The following is a 27,836-nucleotide window of genomic DNA, read 5'->3' on the forward strand; positions in this document are numbered from 1 at the left end:
ACCCTAATACCAGCACCTTAGCCATAGTACTAAACCTAATACCAGTTCTTAGCCATAGTACTAACCCTAACACCAGCTCTTAGCCATAGTATTAAACCTAACACCAGCTCTTAGCCATAGTACTAACCCTAACACCAGCTCTCAGCCATAGTACTAACACTAACACCAGCTTTTAGCAATAGTACTAACCCTAATACCAGCTTTTAGCAATAGTACTAACCCTAACACCAGCTCCTAGTCATAGTACTAACGCTAACACCAGCTCTTAACCATAGTACTAACCCTAACACCAGCTCTTAGCCATAGTATTAAACCTAACACCAGCTCTTAGCCATATAACTAACCCTAACACTAGCTCTTAGCCATAGTACTAACCCTAGCACTACCTCTTAGCCATAGTACTAACCCTACCACCAGCTCTTAGCCATAGTACTAACCCTAACACTAGATCTTAGCCATAGTACTAAACCTAACACCCGCTCTTAGCCATAGTACTAACCCTAACACCAGCTCTTAGCCATAGTACTAACCCTAACTCTAGCTCTTAGCCATAGTACTAACCCTAACACTAGCTCTTAGCCATAGTACTAACCCTAACACCAGCTCTTAGCTATAGTGCTAACCCTAAAACCAGCTTTTAGCAATAGTACTAACCTTAACACCAGTTCTTAGCCATAGTACTAACCCTAACACCAGCTCTTAGCCATAGTACTAAACCTAATACCAGCTCTTAGCCATAGTACTAACCCTAACACCAACTCTTAGCCATAGTACTAACCCTAACTCTAGCTCTTAGCCATAGTACTAACCCTAACACTAGCTCTTAGCCATAGTACTAACCCTAACACCAGCTCTTAGCTATAGTGCTAACCCTAAAACCAGCTTTTAGCAATAGTACTAACCTTAACACCAGTTCTTAGCCATAGTACTAACCCTAACACCAGCTATTAGCCATAGTACTAACCCTAACACCAACTCTTAGCCATAGTACTAAACCTAACACCAGCTCTTAGCCATAGTACTAACCCTGACACCAACTCTTAGCCATAGTACTAACCCTGACACCAACTCTTAGCCAAAGTATTAAACCTAACACCAGATCTTAGCCATAGTACTAAACTTAATACCAGCTCTTAGCCATAGTACTAACCCTAATACCAGCTCTTAGCCATAGTACTAACCCTAACACCAACTCTTAACCATAGTACTACCCCTAACACCAGCTCTTAGCAATAGTACTAACCCTTACACCAGCTCTTAGCCATAGTATTAAACCTAACACCAGCTCTTAACCATAGTACTAACCCTAACACCAGCTCTCAGCCATAGTACTAACACCAGCTTTTAGCAATAGTACTAACCCTAACACCAGTTCTTAGCCATAGTACTAACCCTAACACCAGCTCTTAACCATAGTACTAACCCTAACACTAGCTCTTAGCCATAGTACTAACCCTAGCACTGGCTCTTAGCCATAGTACTAACCCTAACACCAGCTCTTAGCCATAGTACTAACCCTAACACTAGCTCTTAGCCATAGTACTAACCCTAGCACTACCTCTTAGCCATAGTACTAACCCTACCACCAGCTCTTAGCCATAGTACTAACCCTAACACTAGATCTTAGCCATAGTACTAAACCTAACACCCGCTCTTAGCCATAGTACTAACCCTAACACCAGCTCTTAGCCATAGTACTAACCCTAACTCTAGCTCTTAGCCATAGTACTAACCCTAACATCAGCTCTTAGCCATAGTACTAACCCTAACACCAGCTCTTAGCTATAGTGCTAACCCTATAACCAGCTTTTAGCAATAGTACTAACCTTAACACCAGTTCTTAGCCATAGTACTAACCCTAACACCAGCTCTTAGCCATAGTACTAAACCTAATACCAGCTCTTAAACATAGTACTAACCCTAACACCAACTCTTAGCCATAGTACTAACCCTAACACCAGCTATTAGCCATAGTACTAACCCTGACATCAGCTCTTAGCCATAGTACTAACCCTGACACCAACTATTAGCCATAGTACTAACCCTGACACCAACTCTTAGCCATAGTATTAAACCTAACACCAGATCTTAGCCATAGTACTAAACCTAATACCAGCTCTTAGCCATAGTACTAACCCTAATACCAGCTCTTAGCCATAGTACTAACCCTAACACCAACTCTTAGCCATAGTACTACCCCTAACACCAGCTCTTAGCAATAGTACTAACCCTAACACCAGCTCTTAGCCATAGTATTAAACCTAACACCAGCTCTTAACCATAGTACTAACCCTAACACCAGCTCTCAGCCATAGTACTAACACTAACACCAGCTTTTAGCAATAGTACTAACCCTAACACCAGCTTTTAGCAATAGTACTAACCCTAACACCAGTTCTTAGCCATAGTACTAACCCTAACACCAGCTCTTAGCCATAGTACTAACCCTAACACTAGCTCTTAGCCATAGTATTAACCCTAGCACTGGCTCTTAGCCATAGTACTAACCCTAACACCAGCTCTTAGCCATAGTACTAACCCTAACACTAGCTCTTAGCCATAGTACTAAACTTAACACCAGCTCTTAGCCATAGTACTAACCCTATCACCAGCTCTTAGCCATAGTACTAACCATAACACTAGCTCTTAGCCATAGTACTAACCCTAACACCAGCTCTTAGCCATAGTACTAACCCTAACACTAGCTCTTAGCCATAGTACTAACCCTAACACTAGCTCTTAGCCATAATACTAACCCTAACACTAGCTCTTAGCCATAGTACTAACCCTAACACTAGCTCTTAGCCATAGTACTAACCCTAACACCAGCTCTTAGCCATAGTACTAACCCAAACACCAGCTCTTAGCCATTGTACTAACCCTTACACCAGCTCTTAGCCATAGTACTAACACTAATACCAGCTCTTAGCCATAATAGTAAGCCTAATACCAGTTCTTAGCCATAGTACTAAACCTAATAAAACCTATTGTAAGGGTTAGTACTATGGCTTAGAGCTTGTGTAAGGGTTAGTACTATGGCTAAGGTAATGGCTAAGAACTGGTGTTAAGGTTAGTACTATGGCTAAGAGCTGTTGTTTGGGTTAGTACTATGGCTAAGAGCTGGTGTTAAGGTTAGTACTATGGCTAAGAGCTATTGTTAGGGTTAGTACAATTGCTAAGAGCTATTGTTAGGGTTAGTACTATGGCTAAGAGCTATTGTTAGGGTTAGTACTATTGCTAAGAACTATTTTAGGGTTAGTACTATGGCTAAGAGCTGGTGTTAGGGTTAGTACTATGGCTAAGAGCTGGTGGTAGGATTAGTACTTTGGCTAAGAGCTATTGTAAGGGTTAGTACTATGGCTAAGAGCTTGTGTAAGGGTTAGTACTATGGCTAAGTTAATGGCTAAGAGCTGGTGTTAAGGTTAGTACTATGGCTAAGAGCTGGTGTTAGGGTTAGTACTATGGCTAAGAGTTGGTGTTAAGGTTATTACTATGGCTACGAGCTGGTGTTAAGGTTAGTACTATGGCTAAGAGCTGGTGTTAGGGTTAGTACTATGGTTAAGAGCTGGTGTTAAGGTTAATACTATGGCTAAGAGCTATTGTTAAGGTTAGTACTATGGCTAATAGCTGGTGTTAGGGTTAGTATTATGGCTTAGAGCTGTTGTTAGGGTTAGTACTATGGCTAAGAGCTATTGTTAGGGTTAGTTCTATTGCTAATAGCTATTGTTAGGGTTAGTACTATTCCTAAGAGATTTTGTTAGGGTTAGTACTATTGCTAAGAGCTATTGTTAGGGTTAGTACTTTTGCTAAGAGCTATTGTTAGGGTTAGTACTATGGCTTAGAGATATTGTTAGGGTTAGTACTATGGCTAAGAGATATTGTTAGGGTTAGTACTATTGCTCAGAGCTATTGTTAGGGTTAGTACTATTGCTAAGAGCTGTTGTTAGGGTTAGCACTGTTGCTAAGAGCTATTGTTAGGGTTAGTACTATTGCTAAGAGCTATTGTTAGGGTTAGTACTATTGCTAAGGTTAGAACTGGTGTTCGGGTTAGCTCTTGGGGTTAGCGTAGGATTAGGATTAGTTTAGGTTTAGTGTTAGTGATTCTGTGTTGCATTTTCTAGCATCCAAGGGTTTTAACTTGAGGTAACCCACCTTGGGGACAATGTCACTAGCAACATCTGTGACAATGTGACCAGGACGATAAAGCTGACAGCGCAACAATCCTTAGGAAAACCCATTTTCTGGTCTAAACTTATCCTTTTATGCTCTGGGACATGTAAATATTCTTTAGCACCCCTTTGCCCACCACAACAGGTGTTTACTCTAGAGGACAATATATACTTACAACAGTACAACTGAGATAATGTTTCTTCTTGTTTTGTCAGGAGGTGGATAGCATCAAATCTTGCCAAGAACGAATGAGGCGGCAACTGGAGAAAACCGTTGCTCAACTCACGTAAGTTTTATGTTTTTGTGCATCTAAATAGGGGCAAAATACTTTCTACTCACAGAACGATTTGCTGCTTTTCTCTTCTCCGGGTTGCTGACATTCTTCTATACAGTTGTTTATAATCTGGTCAGCTGGCATCTGTAAATCTCCTGCAGTTTTCAAATTACACAAATAATATTTATTTCTAATGACACGGTGAGTCCACGGATCATCTAATTACTATTGGGAATATCACTCCTGCCCAGCAGGAGGCGGCAAAGAGCACCACAGCAAAGCTGTTAAATATCACCTTCCTTCCCTCCAACACCAGTCATTCTCTTTGCCTACGTTAGAGCAAGGAAGTGGTAAAGTTAGGTGTTAGGAAAAAAGATTCTTCAAGCAAGATTTTATTATTTTTTAAGCAGTGCAAGCTTGTTCTGCTTTGTCCTAGGGTGTAGTCGTAGTACATATCAGTCTCTTCAGTAGAGCAGTGGTGGCTTTCAAGCAATGGGAACTTGTGGGGTACAATCCTCACTGCGCCTCGTATGTATTTATGCTGCCCTAACCGTGCAAGACTGAGTAAGATTATTCAGTCTTTGTTTTCTATCCACAGGTCCATGTGAGGAAACTGGCCTCTCAAACCTAGTGAGCTGCGTGCTGCTTGGCAGAAGTCTTAAGGTAAGTGCTAACTTTATTTTTTTCTGGGACACGCTGCAGAGAAAATAGATAGCAATTTAATATACATATGGGACAAGTACATTCGCCTATGCTAGGGGAATGGTTATTAAGGGCAGCAGTAGCAGGCACTGGGGACGAGGAGACTCTTGGCTCAGTCATGGTGGTGTGTTTTTTACTTTACTTCCGACGGCTGTGGTAATACATTTAGCCGATCGGGAGTTTCATGTGGTTACGCCCACGATTGGCGGAGTTAGCTACCTGTCTCACTTCCTGTGTTCCGTAGTGTTGAAAACAGCTGTGTCACAGATTTATCAGCAGTGCGGTTACCGGACCGTAATTTGTAAAGAGTTGAGTCCGGATTATCTAAAGAGTAGTACACTCCATTAGCAGGCAGGCAGGTAAGCACCTCAGCAAGGCTAAGCTGAGGTGTATAGTTGTCTGGAGTGTTTTTTTGGGGCCACTTTGTTATGTTAAATAACAGAAAAATAAAGCAGTTATTTTTTTGGTTTTAAAATTTAAAGAAACAGTAACAATTATTTTTTTTGGGGACAGTAGTGGCTATTCCGAATGTTCCTTCCCAGAAACCTGAAGAGGAAGATACATCGGTAGCATCTGAGGGTGAAATCTCAGACTCAGACAATGTAATACCTTTAGCTGATACTGAAGATGTTTCTTTCAGGTTTAAGCTCGAACACCTCCGTTTGCTACTTAAAGGGATACTAAACCCAATTTTTTTCTTTCATGATTCAGATAAAGCATGCAATTTTAAGCAACTTTATAATTTACTCCTATTATCAATTTGTCTTTGTTCTCATGTTATCTTGATTTGAAAAAGCAGTAATGAAAGGTTAGGAGCCGGCCCATTTTTAGTTCAGCACCTGGGTAGTGCTTGCTAATTGGTTTGCTATATTTAGCCACATATCAGCAAGTACTACCCAGGTGCTGAACAAAAAATGGGCTGTCTCTAAAGCTTACAGTACTGCTTTTTCAAATCAAGATAGCATGAGAACAAAGAAAAATTGATAATAGGAGTAAATTAGAAAGTTGCTTAAAATCTCATGCTCTATCTGAATAAATAAATTGTGTTTAGTATCCCTTTAAGGAGGTTTTAGCTACCCTGGACGACTCCGACACTACCGTCGTAGTCAATCCTAAGAAGTCTAGTAAACTAAACAAGTATTTTGACATGGTGGAGTTATTTGCTGTACCAGATAGGGCTACAGAAATTATTGCCAAGGAATGGGAGAGACCAGTTATTCCTTTTTCTCCATCCCCTATATTTAAAAAGATGTTTCCTATAGCAGACTCTATCAAGGAGTCTTGGCAGACGGTACCCAAAGTGGAAGGGGCAATTTCCACGCTAGCCAAGAGAACAACTATTCCCATAGAGGATAGTTGTTCCTTTAAGGATCCTATGGATAAGAAGTCAGAGGGGTTACTCAAGAAAATGTATGTACACCAGGGTTTACAATGGCAACCTGCGGTTTGTATTGCTACTGTCACTAGTGTGGCAGCATACTGGTTTGATGCTTTGTCTGATTCTATTCGGACAGACACTCCCCTTGAAGAAATCCAGGATAGGATCAAGGCCCTTAAGTTGGCCAACTCCTTTATCACGGATGCTTTCCTACAGGTTATTAAACTGGGAGCAAAGATTTCCGGTTTTGCCATACTGGCCCGCAGAGCTTTATGGTTAAAATCTTGGTCTGCAGATGTGTTATCTAAGTCTAAACTTTTGGCGATTCCTTACAAGGGAAAGACCTTGTTTGGGCCGGGTTTGACGGAAATAATTTCTGATATTATGGGAGGAAAGGGCCATTTCCTCCCTCAGGATAAGAGAAATAAGCAGAAGGGACGTCAGAGTAATTTTCGTTTCTTTCGACATTTCAAGGGAAAGCTTTCCTCTCCCTCTTCCAAGCAGGATCAGTCCAAGCCTTCCTGGAGGCCCAACCAGTCTTGGAACAAGGGAAAACAATCCAAAAAGCCTGCTATTCAATCAAAAACAGCATGAAGGGCCTGTCCCCGATCCGGGGCTGGAACTTATAGGGGGCAGACTTTCCTTCTTCACTCAGGCTTGGTATGGGATGTGCAAGATCCCTGGGTGGTGAAAATCGTGTCCCAGGGATACAAACTAGAGTTCAAAGACTTTCTTCCCAGGGGCAGGTTTCTGTTTTCAAGATTATCTGTAGACCAGATAAAAAGAGAGGTGTTCTTACACTGTGTTCGGACCTTTCCGACTTGGGAGTGATAGTTCCTGTCCCTATACAAGAACAGGGTCTGGGGTTGTACTCCAATCTGTTTGTGGTTCCCAAAAAAGAGGGAACCTTCAGACCAATTTTAGATCTCAAAAGTCTAAATAAATTCCTGAAAGTACCATCCTTCAAGATGGAAACTATTCATTCCATTCTTCCCTTGGTTCAAGAGGGTCAATTTATGACAACGGTAGATTTAAAGGACGCTTACCTGCATGTTCCTATCCACAGGGACCATCACAAGTTTCTAAGGTTCTCGTTTCTAGACAAATTCTTCCAGTTTGTGACTCTTCCATTCAGGCTAGCCACAGCTCCCAGAATTTTTTCAAAGATTCTAGGATCCCTGTTGGCAGTGATCAGATTGCGGGGCATTGCAGTGGTGCCTTATCTGGACGACATTCTGGTTCAGGCGCCATCCTTTCAACAAGCAAAATCCCACACGGAAATCTTGTTATCCTTCCTGCGATCTCACGGATGTAAGGTGAATTTGGAAAAGAGTTCCTTAATTCCAACTACAAGGGTAATTTTCTTGGGAATCATAATAGATTCCTTATCAATGAAGATTTTTCTGACAGAAGTCAGGAAATCAAAGATTTTTGATTCTTGCCTAGCGCTTCAGTCCTCTCCTCGGCCATCATTTGCTCAGTGCATGGAGGTAATCGGTCTTATGGTAGCGGCAATGTGCATCATCCCATTTGCCCGTTTCCACCTCAGACCTCTGCAGTTAAGTATGCTCAGACAGTGGAACGGAGATTATGCAGATCTGTCTCCGCGATTACAGCTAGAAAGGGAAACAAGGGATTCTCTTCTTTGGTGGTTGTCTCGGGATCACCTCTCCCAGGAAACCTGCTTCCGCAGACCCTCTTGGGTGATTGTGACAACAGACGCCAGCCTACTCGGTTGGGGAGCAGTCTGGGGCTCTCTAAGGGCTCAGGGAACATGGAATCGGTCTGAGTCTGTTCTATTGATATGGAATATATAATTACCGGCGCCTAGGTGGAATACAAGCTCACTATAGAGAATTTCCTAACAAAATCAATATAAAGAGATTACAAAAAATATAAATATAGGAACGCAAAAAGCTAAAGTATTGCACAGGTCAACTAAATATAATTATCTAGCATCAATCTGACAACTGACTATAGATCTACAATGTATCATCGAGAGACCAAATGAATGTAAAGTGATTTATTTTAAAATAGAAAGTCAGAGAAAACCAATTCTTAACGGAGGTGCGCCCAGGACAATGATGGTAGGGGTCTGTCCAAATCGTCCAATGATAGGCAGCTCTTCCGTTACGTGTGTCGACGGTGAAGGAATCTAAAATGGGAGAAAGGAAGGCGCCAATAGGGTAATAACGCTAATACCCAGATGAAATATGGGGAGGGTGAGAAATAATACTCACAAACAAAGCGGCACTGTGGCGTGCCTGAAAAAGCAGACCGGGACCTCAACGTCGCCCGGAAGACAAACAGAGGCAGCAGCTGATCCTCGAGCCGGACCGTGTTCCGTATGGCCAATCAGGATCTCAGAGAAGTGACATACCTTCCTCTTTGTGTGCCGGGAATCTGTACACTTGCAGGGGAAATTAATCAGGTAGCGGTAAAAAGTGTTTAAAACCCCGGTTTACTAGCACTTGCACAGTATGTGGCCCAAGTACATTTATGTACTGGTAGAAGCAGGCTGGTAACTTAGGGTGTACCAGCTAACCCTCTCCAGGCGTAGATTGAACAGTACAGGGGGATCCTGCCACACTTGGTGTGAATAGAAGTCAGTTGCAGTGGTATAAACTGCTCAAGAAGGTGACGAACCAGAGCTTGTATAAAACAAGTTAGTTTATTAAAAGCAAAATTAAAAACAGTAACAAGCAATGGTTACATATAATGCAATGCTTTTCTCAGCCCTAGCATGGGCCGTTTCATCAGGCATCACCACACAAAGAGGAAGGTGTGTCACTTCTCTGAGATCCTGATTGGCCATACGGAACACGGTCCGGCTCGAGGATCAGCTGCTGCCTCTGTTTGTCTTCCGGGCAACGTTGAGGTCCCGGTCTGCTTTTTCAGGCACGCCACAGTGCCGCTTTGTTTGTGAGTATTATTTCTCACCCTCCCCATATTTCTTCTGGGTATTAGCGTTATTACCCTATTGGCGCCTTCCTTTCTCCCATTTTATTTTAAAATAGAATAATTAATATACTTAAATACAGGCCAATGGAAAATCAAACAATTAAAATCAAATAAATACCATCAGTTAATGGCAATAAGTAACCTAAGCTGGTATTACAAAGAGATCAAGCTATTTCAAAATGACACACTAACAACGGAAATAAATGTAGTCCAAAATAGGACATATACCAATTGGGACCGTATCCAGTGAACTTAAAAGAAATGAAAAAACGCTGTGTATTTTACAAAATAATAAATAAAAATAATCTACACCAATAGATATTAGTGTGGTGGTGTAAAATAGTGCAAATAGCTCAAGCTATTTCAATAAATAAATTGATACATAAGTGATATTGAGAATAATACCACCAATATATAATATATAATATAGGTAGGCCAGTGTTAAGTGTCAATAGTGTCCAAGAATGAATCAATTTGATAAATAAAGTACAATAAATAAAGTACAAAATAAATAAGTGAAGTACAATGAATCAAGTACAAGATAAACCAGGGTTATGAATAAGAGACAATAGACAATAAAGCAACTGTGCTAAAATAATGATATGTGCCGGCACACTATAGATTCCTTATTGCTACGTTATCTATTTAAAAGTCCCAATCAGATCCATATGAGATGATAAAGTTCCAATGAAAAAGCGTGGTTCCTTATGTGATGATATCCCGTTATATTAAATCCTAAAGTCAAAAGCGCTTGAGATCCGGATATTGATAAAACCTATAATGGAAAAGAAAAAACAATCTACCAAATGCATATACAGATTGGGTTCTATCGGTAATCGACTCACCCAAACGTATTATCCTAGATAGATATAAAGCCTCACAAATTCTCTTTGAACGCGTCTACACGTCTACGCACCTCTGCACCTTGTTGCTTCCTTTCTCTCCTTTGCTTCGGTCGAATGACTGGGGTTGGAGGGAAGGGAGGTGATATTTAACAACTTTACTGTGGTGCTCTTTGCCGACCTCCTGCTGGGCAGGAGTGATTTTCCCAATAGTAATTAGATGATCAGGTAAGCATTTTTTTTTTTGCGCATTGTGGGCTAGATTTTGAGGAGAGTGGTAGTTAGCATTCCCTCTCGCGCATGCGTATTGGGTTACGCGCATATTATAAATTGAAAGTAAAATCTTTTTGCTCACACTCTAACCCAAAGCGCTCAAAAAAACAGACTTTGAATATCGCGACCACACTAGTGCATTTTCTCAAGTGCGCTAACCTGAAATGACATATGAATGTTTCACATTCCAATGTTCTTCACATAGAAGAATATGTTCTATTTATTCATAAATACACACACATATATATGATGTTATTTTGGTAAAATATATACCTATATATATAAATGATTATATATAGTTATAAATATATACAGATATATAGGAATATCTATTTAAAAATACTTAGAACATATTCCCCTATGTGAAGAACATTGGAATGTGAAATATTTACATTAAATACATAGTTAAACACTTTATTAAATATGAATGTTGCATAAATATGATTATACATGTTTTATCTACTTGATTGCAAAACACTCCAATGCACTTATATATATATATATATATATATATATATATTTTTTTTTTTTTACCGGGGTAAAACGGACATTACTCAAGCGGCTGTGTGTAAAGCCTGATGAACTGTAAATCCCCAATCTACACTATTGGGTAATGAGATTTACAAGGGGGCAAGGCGGAGGCAAAAAAGATAGTGACGGGGGAATTACAGTGCATGCTGTATATGTTTGAGTCTGAGGAGATTTTTGATCATAGATCGGGCTTTACCCACAGTCGCTTGGGTAATATCCGTTTTTCCTGGGAAATCCTAGGATTACCCAATATGTGACTTTAGCCATATACTGTATATATATCTATATATGTATACATATGTATTTATGTGTGTATATATGTTTGAAATACATATACAGTGGGGAAAAAAAGTATTTAGTCAGCCACCAATTGTGCAAGTTCTCCCACTTAAGAAGATGAGAGAGGCCTGTAATTTTCATCATAGGTATACCTCAACTATGAGAGACAAAATGTGGAAACAAATTCATACAATCACATTGTCTAAATTGGAAAGAATTTATTTGCAAATTATGGTGGAAAATAAGTATTTGGTCAATATCAAAAGTTCATCTCAATACTTTGTTATATATCCTTTGTTGGCAATAACAGAGGTCAAACGTTTTCTGTAAGTCTTCACAAGGTTGTCACACAATGTTGCTGGTATGTTGGCCCATTCCTGCATGCAGATCTCCTCTAGAGCAGTGATGTTTTGGGGCTGTCGATGGGCAACACGGACTTTCAACTCCCTCCAAAGGTTTTCTATGGGGTTGAGATCTGGAGACTGGCTAGGCCACTCCAGGACCTTGAAATGCTTCTTACGAAGCCACTCCTCCGTTGCCGGGCGGTGTGTTTGGGATCATTGTCATGCTGAAAGACCCAGCCATGTTTCATCTTCAATGCCCTTGCTGATGGAAGGAGGTTTGCACTCAAAATCTCACAATACATGGCCCCATTCATTCTTTCATGTACACGGATCAGTCGTCCTGTTCCCTTTGCAGAGAAACAGCCCCAAAGCATGATGTTGCCACCCCCATGCTTCACAGTAGGTATGGTGTTCTCTCTCCTCCAAACACAAGTTGTGTTTCTACCAAACAGTTCTACTTTGGTTTCATCTGACCATATGACATTCTCCCAATCTGCTTCTTGATCATCCAAATGCTCTCTAGCATACTTCAGACGGGCCCGGACATGTACTGGCTTAAGCAGGGGGACACGTCTGGCACTGCAGGATCTGAGTCCCTGGCAGCGTAGTGTGTTACTGATGGTAGCCTTTGTTACGTTGGTCCCAGCTCTCTGCAGGTCATTCACTAGGCCCCCCTGTGTGGTTCTGGGATGTTTGCTCACCGTTCTTGTGATCATTTTGACCCCACAGGGTGAGATCTTGCGTGGAGCCCCAGATCGAGGGAGATTATCAGTGTTCTTGTATGTCTTCCATTTTCTAATTATTGCTCCAACAGTTGATTTCTTCACACCAAGCTGCTTGCCTATTGCAGATTCAGTCTTCCCAGCCTGGTTCAGGTCTACAATTTTGTTTCTGGTGTCCTTCGACAGCTCTTTGGTCTTCACCATAGTGGAGTTTGGAGTGTGACTGTTTGAGGTTGTGGACAGGTGTCTTTTATACTGATAACAAGTTCAAATAGGTGCCATTAATACAGGTAATGAGTGGAGGACAGAGGAGCCTCTTAAAGAAGAAGATACAGGTCTGTGAGAGCCAGAAATCTTGCTTGTTTGTAGGTGACCAAATACTTATTTTCCACCATAATTTGCAAATAAATTCTTTCCAAATCAACTTGCACAATTGGTGGCTGACTAAATACTTTTTTTCCCCACTGTATACACATAAAAATACATATCTATACACATATAAACACACACATATATATATATACAGTACATACATATTTAGACATGTATATGTATGTATCGCTATGTTAAAGCCCTTTGCCTGACTTTTTTTCTTTTAACACCTGAGACCTCATATCTTTGAGCCCATGTAACTTTTTAATGCAATTTATTTTATTAATCGTCTTTATTAGATAGAGTTAATATGAGTGTTATTGTAATTTTAAATGTAATTTTTATGTGTTTAGAGCTCTGAGGTTGCCATATCCCGACAAGGGTTAAATTAAATTGCGTTCAAATGAACGTATTTACTTTCAACTCATAATAGCTCGCTACTTCTGATGCGCATAAAGATATGCGATAAACCCGATATTGCTTGTTAGCAGTTACTATGTATGAACAGGCTGTAGCCTTTGTAGATCTCTTTAACCTCTTCTCTGCCAGAGAAGGTTGCATGGGGTTAAAAGACAGACCTGATAGATAATTTTTCTAGACTGGGTAATTTTCATGGCTTTATTTATTAATACAGCAATAATCGCGCTGCTCAGCATGAGCTGGAGAGGGACATCGGTGACAAACAGACGGCGCACCGCATCGATGACAAGTGTCACAACCTGAGGAACTCCTCTGATGGCATTGGCTACTACCGTGGAGTGGAGCGAATCGATGCCACGTAAATACAACATTAAATATATTGTTAAGCCAGAAACTCTCCACACAGGGCAGCAGGTTTTTGTGCAACTTGTCTGTGTTTGTAAACTTCAAGGGACAAAAATGACATGATCTAATTTGGTAAAGCGTGCTGTTTTTGCACGACGTACACTGGAACTCAGGAAGGGGTTAAACAGACCCACTCAGTATCTTGCAGTTCTACACAGTTGGTGATTTGCTGCTGCCGCTTACTAATGAATTAGATTCGCCTACAAATTAGAGCATGTCATTTTCACATTACAATGTCCCTTTAAATGTATAATTGTATATGCATAGTGTATAACAGCAACCAAAGACTACACTGCAAATGATCTTAATACAAAATAAACATTTAAAACTATAATTTCTTAGCAAAAATGTCTTAGTTTTTAGTCCAGAGACATACCCCTTGAGTATGCTTATCGTATTACCTCTACTGCAAACTAGAGACGAATATAAATGAAGTCCTGCACTGCTCAAGCAATTACTGATTAGCATGTTGCAGGGTCAGGTCACCATATTCATATCCACTACATAAGTACATAGCAGATTTTATTGTGCTTGAATTACCAAAGGGGGTTAAGTTTCGTCTATAGTCTCCCCTTCATTTTTAAAAATGATTTGTATTAGTAAGGAAGGAAAATAATACAACGTAAAATCAAACTTAACACATTATGATGAAACTAAATTCAATACAATTCTTACACATGATTTTGGGGGGAAAAACAGTTAAATACGTATCTCTGCAGGAGGCAAAGAAGATATTAAAACCATGAGAAAGAGGAGGGTAAGAAAACTAGGAAAGAAATCAAAAGAACTTAGGGTGAAACCTGCATATGGGATCTCTAGTGACTTGTGAAAACTAATATACTGGAAATGTGTCTGCAAAATGAGAAAAAGGGGGAAATTAACTATTAGTTTATGCGCGTAAAAGTGTTTAATGTTTGTGAAATCTAATACTGTATATATATATATATATATATATATATATATACACACACGCACATACACATATATATATATATATATATATATATATATATATATACACACACACATATATATATATATACACACACACACACGCACATACACATATATATATATACATAGAACAGGCTAACAATGGTATTGAGCCAGTTGTTCGTTCCTGTGAGTGCACTTCTCTCTGTATGTATACAGTATATATATATTTCATCTGAATCATGAAAGTAAAATTTTGGATTTTATGTCCCTTTAATGTGATAAATACACAGCGGGGAAAAAACTTACACTTTGTAAGTGTAACAAACAAAATAGAACAAAGCTGCCATATAGGTTCATGAGTGTAAAATAAGAACCCGTCTGCTAGTTACCCATAGCTAAATAACCTACTACTAATTAATGACTATCTGGGAAGTTGCTGAAAGCTTACAGGAAATATCACCCAGTGGCTGAAGCTTGTATAACAAATAAACTCATTTAGACATTTATGTGAAATAAAAGCATCAAGAAAACTAAAACAGCTATTACTTAACATTTTTCACTTATTTGCAACATGTCTAAAAGCTGCTTTTTTTATATGCGCGCTAGAACATTTTCATTTAAATTGTACATTTTCTAGCTTATTTTATCAATTATTTTGTTCAAAATATGAAAAATTTTAGATTGATTATTGAAAGGGAAATTTAAAATGAGATATTAATAGAAAATGTTTAATTTAAGGGCCATGATACCCAAATGTTTAAACACTTGAAAGTGATGCAGTATAGCTGTAAAAAGCTGACTAGAAAATATCACCTGAACATCTCTATGTAAAAAAGAAAGATATTTGACCTCAAAATGTCATAAGTATTCACACCTCATTGTAAAGGATTTCTAAGCAGCTAATCAGTATGTCTGTCCCGGGACAGGCAAGGGAGTGTGCCTCATGCGTTCATGAGATCTCAGTAAAAGAGTTCATGACCTCAGCACTGTTGATGCTGATTGGCTGCTGTTCATTTCTTCATTTTTTTACCTGCAGCTGGGAGCAGCTGAGTATAACTTTTTACACAGAACTTACTCTGCTGAGCTGAGGAGATTGTGAGGTAAAATATCTTCCTTTTTTACATAGAGATGTTCAGGTGATATTTTCTTGTCAGCTTTTTACAGTCATACTGCATCAGTTTCAGGTGATTTAGAATATGAGTATTATGTCCCTTGAAATCTAGTAAAAAAATATAATTTAATTATTTATTTTAGCCCATTTTTCTGTGATTTAATTGTGTGGGCTTTCCAAATCCTGTGAAAACTGAGAATGCAGACTCCAAACATAACATTGCTATATGCCTTAAAGTCATTGGTTGTACTCTCCAGTGGCCCCTTTATAACTGTATCTTATTGGCCTCAGCAGAGAATGAAACCTAGGTTATAACATGGTCACACCAATTGTTTTATGGATACTTATATAGCACTTATGCACATTTAAAAAAATATTTAAACAATTAATATAATTTCAGGCTAAGGGGCCTATTTATTATGTGTCTGTCCGACATGATCCGATCAGCGGATCAGGTCCGACAGACATCGCTGAATGCGGAGAGCAATACGCTCTCTTCATTCAGCATTGCACCAGCAGCTCTTGTGAACTGCTGGTACAACGCTGCCCCCTGCAGATTCGCGGCCAATCGGCCGCTAGCAGGGGGTGTCAATCAACCCGATCGTATTCGATCGGGTTGAATTTCGGCAATGTCTATCCGCCTCCTCAGAGCAGCTGGACAGGTTATGGAGCAGCAGTCTTTAGACCGCGGCTTCATAACTGGTGTTTTTCTGGCGAGCCTTCAGGCCCTCAAGCGCCATACAGAGCTTGATAGATAGGCCCCAATATGTTGTTTTGAATACATCACCCTGTCTAGCATTTATGTTTTGTTAAATGTCCCTTTAAGGGATTTTTGCATCAACTTTTTTAGGTATGTTTTTAGTGTACGTGCATCCTTTATAGCAGGACCTCAGTGTTCATTGCAAATGAAATGCCAGTATGCACCGACCAGTATATATGTAGCAGCCAATCGGTTTGCATAGACTAGTACACACATGCACACAGCCTGCACATGACTGGCTGCCATACATACCGGTGTATGCACCCTACGTTAGAGGGTGGGGACACAAATTTATAGCAAAATATAGATTACTTTCTAACAATTTATTTGCTGCAAATCTTGTTCTCAGTGTATATTTTTTATATTCTTCCAGAATCTCAGTGCCTGAGTCGTGGGCCAAGTTCAGCGATGATAACATCCTGCGGTCGCAGAGTGAGCGAGCACAGTCCGCCAAGCTCCGGGAGGATGTAGAGAATCTGCTCAGTGTCACCTCCAATGAAATGTGGAACCATTTCAACCAAGTCAACGTTATGTTCACCAACCGCATCTCAGAAACTGTGGACACCAAGAACAAACTGCAGAATCACCTGGCAAAGGTATAAGGAGCAGGCTGGTAACTTATAGAAACGTAATCTTAAATGAGAAAAAATATATGCTATAAATGTATTTAGATTTAGTAGATTCTACTGTGCACTGCTCCTCCCACTGCGCTTTTGTGACTGCTTATCTAAAATGTGTTACATCTGTCATCAGAGAAACCAAACTGAATATAAATCCACAGTAGTCTATCACCCAATCTAAATGTGCATTTATATCCACAGTAGTCTAACACCCAATCTAAATGTGCATTTATATCCACAGTAGTCTAACACCCAATCTAAATGTGCATTTATATCCACAGTAGTCTAACACCCAATCTAAATGTGCATTTATATCCACAGTAGTCTAACACCCAATCTAAATGTGCATTTATATCCACAGTAGTCTAACACCCAATCTAAATGTGCATTTATATCCACAGTAGTCTAACACCCAATCTAAATGTGCATTTATATCCACAGTAGTCTAACACCCAGTCTAAATGTGCATTTATATCCACAGTAGTCTAACACCCAGTCTAAATGTGCATTTATATCCACAGTAGTCTAACACCCAGTCTAAATGTGCATTTATATCCACAGTAGTCTAACACCCAATCTAAATGTGCATTTATATCCACAGTAGTCTAACACCCAATCTAAATGTGCATTTATATCCACAGTAGTCTAACACCCAATCTAAATGTGCATTTATATCCACAGTAGTCTAACACCCAATCTAAATGTGCATTTATATCCACAGTAGTCTAACACCCAATCTAAATGTGCATTTATATCCACAGTAGTCTAACACCCAATCTAAATGTGCATTTATATCCACAGTAGTCTAACACCCAATCTAAGGCCTAGATTTAGAGTTCGGCGGTAGCCGTCAAAACCAGCGTTAGAGGCTCCTAACGCTGGTTTTGGCCGCCCGCTGGTATTTGGAGTCAGTGATTAAAGGGTCTAACGCTCACTTTACAGCCGCGACTTTTCCATACCGCAGATCCCCCTACGCCATTTGCGTAGCCTATCTTTTCAATGGGATCTTTCTAACGCTGGTATTTAGAGTCGTTTCTGCAGTGAGCGTTAGAGCTCTAACGACAAGATTCCAGCCGCCTGAAAAAAGCAGGAGTTAAGAGCTTTCTGGCTAACGCCGGTTTATAAAGCTCTTAACTACTGTACCCTAAAGTACACTAACACCCATAAACTACCTATGTACCCCTAAACCGAGGTCCCCCCACATCGCCGCCACTCGATTAAAATTTTTAACCCCTAATCTGCCGACCGCCACCTACGTTATACTTATGTACCCCTAATCTGCTGCCCCTAACCCCGCCGACCCCTATATTATATTTATTAACCCCTAACTTGCCCCACACAACGTCGCCGCAAGCTACTTAAAATAATTAACCCCTAATCTTCCGACCGCAAATCGCCGCCACCTACGTTATCCCTATGTACCCCTAATCTTCTGCCCCTAACATCGCCGACCCCTATGTTATATTTATTAACCCCTAATCTGCCCCCCACAACGTCGCCGACACCTACCTACACTTATTAACCCCTAATCTGCCGAGCGGACCTGAGCGCTACTATAATAAAGTTATTAACCCCTAATCCGCCTCACTAACCCTATCATAAATAGTATTAACCCCTAATCTGCCCTCCCTAACATCGCCGACACCTACCTTCAATTATTAACCCCTAATCTGCCGACCGGAGCTCACCGCTATTCTAATAAATGTATTAACCCCTAAAGCTAAGTCTAACCCTAACACTAACACCCCCCTAAGTTAAATATAATTTTTATCTAACGAAATAAATTAACTCTTATTAAATAAATGATTCCTATTTAAAGCTAAATACTTACCTGTAAAATAAATCCTAATATAGCTACAATATAAATTACATTTATATTATAGCTATTTTAGGATTAATATTTATTTTACAGGTAACTTTGTATTTATTTTAACCAGGTACAATAGCTATTAAATAGTTAAGAACTATTTAATAGTTACCTAGTTAAAATAATTACAAATTTACCTGTAAAATAAATCCTAACCTAAGATATAATTAAACCTAACACTACCCTATCAATAAAATAATTAAATAAACTACCTACAATTACCTACAATTAACCTAACACTACACTATCAATAAATTAATTAAACACAATTGCTACAAATAAATACAATTAAATAAACTATCTAAAGTACAAAAAATAAAAAAGAACTAAGTTACAGAAAATAAAAAAATATTTACAAACATAAGAAAAATATTACAACAATTTTAAACTAATTACACCTACTCTAAGCCCCCTAATAAAATAACAAAGACCCCCAAAATAAAAAATTCCCTACCCTATTCTAAAATACAAAAATTACAAGCTCTTTTACCTTACCAGCCCTGAACAGGGCCCTTTGCGGGGCATGCCCCAACAATTTCAGCTCTTTTGCCTGTAAAAAAAAACATACAATACCCCCCCCCCAACATTACAACCCACCACCCACATACCCCTAATCTAACCCAAACCCCCTTAAATAAACCTAACACTAATCCCCTGAAGATCTTCCTACCTTGTCTTCACCATCCAGGTATCACCGATCCGTCCTGGCTCCAAGATCTTCATCCAACCCAAGCGGGGGTTGGCGATCCATAATCCGGTGCTCCAAAGTCTTCTTCCTATCCGGCAAGAAGAGGACATCCGGACCGGCAAACATCTTCTCCAAGCGGCATCTTCTATGTTCTTCCATCCGATGACGACCGGCTCCATCTTGAAGACCTCCAGCGCGGATCCATCCTCTTCTTCCGACGACTAGACGACGAATGACGGTTCCTTTAAGGGACGTCATCCAAGATGGCGTCCCTCGAATTCCGATTGGCTGATAGGATTCTATCAGCCAATCGGAATTAAGGTAGGAATTTTCTGATTGGCTGATGGAATCAGCCAATCAGAATCAAGTTCAATCCGATTGGCTGATCCAATCAGCCAATCAGATTGAGCTCGCATTCTATTGGCTGTTCCGATCAGCCAATACAATGCGAGCTCAATCTGATTGGCTGATTGGATCAGCCAATCGGATTGAACTTGATTCTGATTGGCTGATTCCATCAGCCAATCAGAAAATTCCTACCTTAATTCCGATTGGCTGATAGAATCCTATCAGCCAATCGGAATTCGAGGGACGCCATCTTGGATGACGTCCCTTAAAGGAACCGTCATTCGTCGTCTAGTCGTCGGAAGAAGAGGATGGATCCGCGCTGGAGGTCTTCAAGATGGAGCCGGTCGTCATCGGATGGAAGAACATAGAAGATGCCGCTTGGAGAAGATGTTTGCCGGTCCGGATGTCCTCTTCTTGCCGGATAGGAGGAAGACTTTGGAGCACCGGATTATGGATCGCCAACCCCCGCTTGGGTTGGATGAAGATCTTGGAGCCAGGACGGATCGGTGATACCTGGATGGTGAAGACAAGGTAGGAAGATCTTCAGGGGATTAGTGTTAGGTTTATTTAAGGGGGTTTGGGTTAGATTAGGGGTATGTGGGTGGTGGGTTGTAATGTTGGGGGGGGGGTATTGTATGTTTTTTTTTACAGGCAAAAGAGCTGAAATTGTTGGGGCATGCCCCGCAAAGGGCCCTGTTCAGGGCTGGTAAGGTAAAAGAGCTTTGAACTTTTGTAATTTAGAATAGGGTAGGGATTTTTTTATTTTGGGGGGCTTTGTTATTTTATTAGGGGGCTTAGAGTAGGTGTAATTAGTTTAAAATTGTTGTAATATTTTTCTTATGTTTGTAAATATTTTTTTATTTTCTGTAACTTAGTTCTTTTTTATTTTTTGTACTTTAGATAGTTTATTTAATTGTATTTATTTGTAGCAATTGTGTTTAATTAATTTATTGATAGTGTAGTGTTAGGTTAATTGTAGGTAATTGTAGGTAGTTTATTTAATTATTTTATTGATAGGGTAGTGTTAGGTTTAATTATAACTTAGGTTAGGATTTATTTTACAGGTAAATTTGTAATTATTTTAACTAGGTAACTATTAAATAGTTCTTAACTATTTAATAGCTATTGTACCTGGTTAAAATAAATACAAAGTTACCTGTAAAATAAATATTAATCCTAAAATAGCTATAATATAAATGTAATTTATATTGTAGCTATATTAGGATTTATTTTACAGGTAAGTATTTAGCTTTAAATAGGAATCATTTATTTAATAAGAGTTAATTTATTTCGTTAGATAAAAATTATATTTAACTTAGGGGGGTGTTAGTGTTAGGGTTAGACTTAGCTTTAGGGGTTAATACATTTATTAGAATAGCGGTGAGCTCCGGTCGGCAGATTAGGGGTTAATAATTGAAGGTAGGTGTCGGCGATGTTAGGGAGGGCAGATTAGGGGTTAATACTATTTATGATAGGGTTAGTGAGGCGGATTAGGGGTTAATAACTTTATTATAGTAGCGCTCAGGTCCGGTCGGCAGATTAGGGGTTAATAAGTGTAGGTAGGTGTCGGCGACGTTGTGGGGGGCAGATTAGGGGTTAATAAATATAACATAGGGGTCGGCGATGTTAGGGCAGCAGATTAGGGGTACATAGGGATAACGTAGGTGGCGGCGGTTTACGGAGCGGCAGATTAGGGGTTAACAGTGTAATGCAGGGGTCAGCGATAGCGGGGGCGGCAGATTAGGGGTTAATAAGTGTAAGGTTAGGGGTGTTTAGACTCGGGGTACATGTTAGAGTGTTAGGTGCAGACGTAGGAAGTGTTTCCCCATAGGAAACAATGGGGCTGCGTTAGGAGCTGAACGCTGCTTTTTTGCAGGTGTTAGGTTTTTTTTCAGCTCAAACAGCCCCATTGTTTCCTATGGGAGAATCGTGCACGAGCACGTTTTTGAGGCCGGCCGCGTCCGTAAGCAACTCTGGTATCGAGAGTTGCATTTGCGGTAAAAATGCTCTACGCTCCTTTTTTGGAGCCTAACGCAGCATTTGTTTGAACTCTCGATACCAGAGTTAAATTTATGGTGCGGCCAGAAAAAAACCCGCGGAGCGTTAACAGCCCTTTTACCGCCAAACTCCAAATCTAGCCGTAAATGTGCATTTATATCCACAGTAGTCTAACACCCAATCTAAATGTGCATTTATATCCACAGTAGTCTAACACCCAATCTAAATGTGCATTTATATCCACAGTAGTCTAACACCCAATCTAAATGTGCATTTATATCCACAGTAGTCTAACACCCAATCTAAATGTGCATTTATATCCACAGTAGTCTAACACCCAATCTAAATGTGCATTTATAAACTAATTTATTGATATGAAAGTCTCATTAAATGGAAGTAATTATTATTGTATACTTATATATCAGCAATTAACCTCTGCACTACAGCCATAGACTTGAATGGTTCATATGACGCAACATCTGATTGGCTGTATTGCTCAGTGTAAAATAAAAAATAAAGATAAGAAACTTTCCAAAGGATAGAAAACTAGAACATTTTAATGTATGTTGTCATGAAGGCCTCATGATTTTAGAATGTCAGGGGTTCATTTTTCTTTCTTTTCTTTTTTTTGTCCTGTATTTCTTTGTCTGCTATAACAACTTTTTATCAGAACCATCTAAAACAAAGGCAAGGTTTTTGTGAAGAATGTTTTATATTTACCTACATCTGGAGAACCAGTTATAAGGTGCAATCTGCTCTTCTCAGGAGAGTGTTTTTTTATGTGCCAACCTGTCAACACAGAGTGACAGAAAACAGTGTCCTGTGTCAAGACACCAACCTGAGGTTGATCAGAGGTGACACTCTGTGATATCTTAAAGGGACATGAAACCCATTTTTTTCTTTCATGATTTAGAAAGTGCATGCAATTTTAAAAAACTTTCTAATTTACTTATATGATCTAATTTGCTTCATTCTCTTGATATTATTTGCTGAAAAGCATATCTAGATATGCTCAGTAGCTGCTGATTGGTAGATGCACATAGATGCCTCGTGTGATTGGCTCACCCATGTGCATTGCTATTTCTTCAACAAAGGATATCTAAAGAATGAAGCAAATTAGGTAATAGAAGTAAATTTAAATGTTATTTAAAATTGTATTCTCTATCTAAATCATGAAAGAACATTTTGGGGTTTAGTGTCCCTTTAAGACATGTTTTAATCACTTTTATGTTACTGGATGACCAGATATGACAGACATGTCATGCTTGGTATCAAAATAATCCTCATGTTATCACAATGGGATTGCTTGTATGTGTACTGTATATACATAACTAAAATGATAAATTATTCTATAACTTCAGCCAGGGCTTGCAATTTGAGGTTTATGGTATACCATAAAAAGAAGTGGCTACCTTCCTTGCCCACTATGAAAGGGGTCTTGTCAGAAACCTGACCTCAGGAAAAAATATATTTAATTGTGATTTCAGCAAAATAATATCATTCTACATGGGTGGCTTCGTAAAACGGCGTAAGTGACCATGTTTCTTTGCCAAGCCCCCTTAGGACAGATATCTAAGCTAGTACGGTATTAATTTCTATTTTTTTTACTCCTTTTTATTTAAATTTTTTTTACTTTGTGTAATTGTGTTAGCTAACTGCTTTTTTATATAAATGCAATATGGCAATTTGTTCAAAATATATGTTCCTTTATTAAGTTTTGCATTTTTCTAATATTTGAACCACGTTACCGAAGAGACTAGTAATAACAACAGTATTGTGTTTTTTAATAGATTTTTGGCAAAATTGTGTTTTGGAATTTTTAATCTGGTAGTTTGGGTTTTTTTCTTAGGATTTCCCAAATAATAATATTAAAGTGATGGTAGCAGAAATAGTTTAGCGAGGAGGCATTAAAGATAAGTTTGGGCATTTCTGGGTCTGTGCTCCTACTATACATTGTATACAGTGACCACACAAGTAATATACCAGATGTACAAGTCCTTACAAGGTCTGTGCTCCTACTACACATTGTATACAGTGACCACACAAGTAATATACCAGACGTACAAGTCCTTACACGGTCTGTGTTCCTACTACACATTATATACAGTGACCATACAAGTAATATACCAGATGTACAAGTCCTTACAAGGTCTGTGTTCCTACTACACATTGTATACAGTGACCACACAAGTAATATACCAGATGTGCAAGTCCTTAAAAGGTCTGTGCTCCTACTACACATTGTATACAGTGACCACACAAGTAATATACCAGATGTACAAGTCCTTACAAGGTCTGTGTTCCTACTACACATTGTATACAGTGACCATACAAGTAATATACCAGATGTACAAGTCCTTACACGGTCTGTGTTCCTACTACACATTGTATACAGTGACCATACAAGTAATATACCAGATGTACAAGTCCTTACAAGGTCTGTGCTCCTACTACACATTGTATATAGTGACCATACAAGTACTATACCAGATGTAAAAGTCCTTACAAGGTCTGTGCTCCTACTACACATTGTATACAGTGACCACACAAGTAATATACCAGACGTACAAGTCCTTACACGGTCTGTGTTCCTACTACACATTGTATACAGTGACCATACAAGTAATATACCAGATGTACAAGTCCTTACAAGGTCTGTGTTCCTACTACACATTGTATACAGTGACCACACAAGTAATATACCAGATGTGCAAGTCCTTAAAAGGTCTGTGCTCCTACTACACATTGTATACAGTGACCACACAAGTAATATACCAGATGTACAAGTCCTTACAAGGTTTGTGCTCCTACTATACATTTTATACAGTGAACACACAAGTAATATATCGGATGTACAAGTCCTTACAAGGTCTGTGTTCCTACTACACATTGTATACAGTGAACACACAAGTAATATACCAGACGTACAAGTCCTTACAAGGTCTGTATTCCTACTACACACTGTATACAGTGACCACACAAGTAATATACCGGATGTACAAGTCCTTACAAGGTCTGTGCTCCCACTACACATTGTATACAGTGACCACACAAGTAATATACCAGATGTACAAGTCCTTACAAGGTCTGTTCTCCTACTACCCACTGTATACAGTGACCACACAAGTAATATACCGGATGTACAAGTCCTTACAAGGTCTGTGCTCCCACTACACATTGTATATAGTGACCACACAAGTAATATACCAGATGTACAAGTCCTTGCAAGGTCTGTGCTCCTACTACACATTGTATACAGTGACCATACAAGTAATATACCAGACGTACAAGTCCTTACAAGGTCTGTGCTCCTACTACACATTGTATATAGTGACCATACAAGTAATATACCAGATGTACAAGTCCTTACAAGGTCTGTGCTCCTACTACACATTGTATATAGTGACCACACAAGTAATATACCAGATGTACAAGTTCTTACAAGGTATGTGCTCCTACTACACATTGTATACAGTGACCACACAAGTAATATACCAGATGTACAAGTCCTTACAAGGTTTGTGCTCCTACTACACATCATATACAGTGACCACACAAGTAATATACCAGATGTACAAGTCCTTACAAGGTCTGTGTTCCTACTACACACTGTATACAGTGACCACACAAGTAATATACCAGATGTACAAGTCCTTACAAGGTCTGTGCTCCTACTATTATTATTATTATTATCGGTTATTTGTAGAGCGCCAACAGATTCTGCAGCGCTAGTTGTATACAGTGACCACACAAGTAATATACCAAATGTAAAAGTCCTTACAAGGTCTGTGTTCCTACTACACATTGTATACAGAGACCAAACAAGTAATATACCAGACGTACAAGTCCTTACAAGGTTTGTGTTCCTACTACACACTGTATACAGTGACCACACAAGTAATATACCAGATGTACAAGTCCTTACAAGGCCTGTGTTCCTACTACACATTGTATACAGTGACCACACAAGTAATATACCAGATGTACAAGTCCTTACAAGGTCTGTGTTCCTACTAAACATTCATTGTATACAGTGACCATACAAGTAATATACCAGATGAACAAGTCCTTACAAGGCCTGTGTTCCTACTACACATTGTATGCAGTGACCACACACGTAATATACCAGACGTACAAGTCCTTACAAGGTCTGTGATCCTACTACACATTGTATACAGTGACCACACAAGTAATATACCAGATGTACAAGTCCTTACAAGGTCTGTGTTCCTACTACACATCGTATACAGTGACCACACAAGTAATATACCAGATGTACAAGTCCCTACAAGGCCTGTGTTCCTACTACACACTGTATACAGTGACCACACAAGTAATATACCAGATGTACAAGTCCTTACAAGGTCTGTATTCCTACTACACACTGTATACAGTGATCACACAAGTAATATACCAGATTTACAAGTCCTTACAAGGTCTGTGCTACTACTACACATCGTATACAGTGACCACACAAGTAATATACCAGATACTCAAGTCCTTACAAGGTCTGTGCTCCTACTACACATTGTATACAGTGACCACACAAGTAATATACCAGATGTACAAGTCCCTTACAAGGTTTGTGCTCCTACTACACATTGTATACAGTGACCACACAAGTAATATACCATACATACAAGTCCTTACAAGGTTTGTGTTCCTACTACACACTGTATACAGTGACCACACAAGTAATATACCAGATGTACAAGTCCTTACAAGGCCTGTGTTCCTACTACACACTGTATACAGTGACCACACAATTAATATACCATACATACAAGTCCTTACAAGTCCTGTGTTCCTACTACACATCGTATACAGTGACCACACAAGTAATATACCAGATGTACAAGTCCTTACACGGTCTGTGTTCCTACTACACATTGTATACAGTGACCATACAAGTAATATACCAGATGTACAAGTCCTTACAAGGTCTGTGTTCCTACTACACATTGTATACAGTGACCACACAAGTAATATACCAGATGTGCAAGTCCTTAAAAGGTCTGTGCTCCTACTACACATTGTATACAGTGACCACACAAGTAATATACCAGATGTACAAGTCCTTACAAGGTCTGTGTTCCTACTACACATTGTATACAGTGACCATACAAGTAATATACCAGATGTACAAGTCCTTACACGGTCTGTGTTCCTACTACACATTGTATACAGTGACCATACAAGTAATATACCAGATGTACAAGTCCTTACAAGGTCTGTGCTCCTACTACACATTGTATATAGTGACCATACAAGTACTATACCAGATGTAAAAGTCCTTACAAGGTCTGTGCTCCTACTACACATTGTATACAGTGACCACACAAGTAATATACCAGACGTACAAGTCCTTACACGGTCTGTGTTCCTACTACACATTGTATACAGTGACCATACAAGTAATATACCAGATGTACAAGTCCTTACAAGGTCTGTGTTCCTACTACACATTGTATACAGTGACCACACAAGTAATATACCAGATGTGCAAGTCCTTAAAAGGTCTGTGCTCCTACTACACATTGTATACAGTGACCACACAAGTAATATACCAGATGTACAAGTCCTTACAAGGTTTGTGCTCCTACTATACATTTTATACAGTGAACACACAAGTAATATATCGGATGTACAAGTCCTTACAAGGTCTGTGTTCCTACTACACATTGTATACAGTGAACACACAAGTAATATACCAGACGTACAAGTCCTTACAAGGTCTGTATTCCTACTACACACTGTATACAGTGACCACACAAGTAATATACCGGATGTACAAGTCCTTACAAGGTCTGTGCTCCCGCTACACATTGTATACAG

At 39.3% G+C, this 27,836-nt stretch overlaps 1 protein-coding gene across 1 annotated transcript in view; it reads left to right on the forward strand.

The window, feature by feature from the left end:
- The window catches only part of TEKT3 (tektin 3), a 66,858-nt gene that overhangs the window by 27,616 nt on the left and 11,406 nt on the right, over positions 1-27,836 (forward strand). The window contains exons 3-5 of the mRNA XM_053696885.1: positions 4,386-4,456; positions 13,483-13,626; positions 16,854-17,076. Coding sequence (XP_053552860.1) covers positions 4,386-4,456; positions 13,483-13,626; positions 16,854-17,076 — 438 coding nt within the window. The remainder of the gene's footprint in view (positions 1-4,385; positions 4,457-13,482; positions 13,627-16,853; positions 17,077-27,836) is intronic.

This window comes from Bombina bombina, chromosome 1 (assembly GCF_027579735.1).
Source record: "Bombina bombina isolate aBomBom1 chromosome 1, aBomBom1.pri, whole genome shotgun sequence".
Taxonomy (NCBI): domain Eukaryota; kingdom Metazoa; phylum Chordata; class Amphibia; order Anura; family Bombinatoridae; genus Bombina; species Bombina bombina.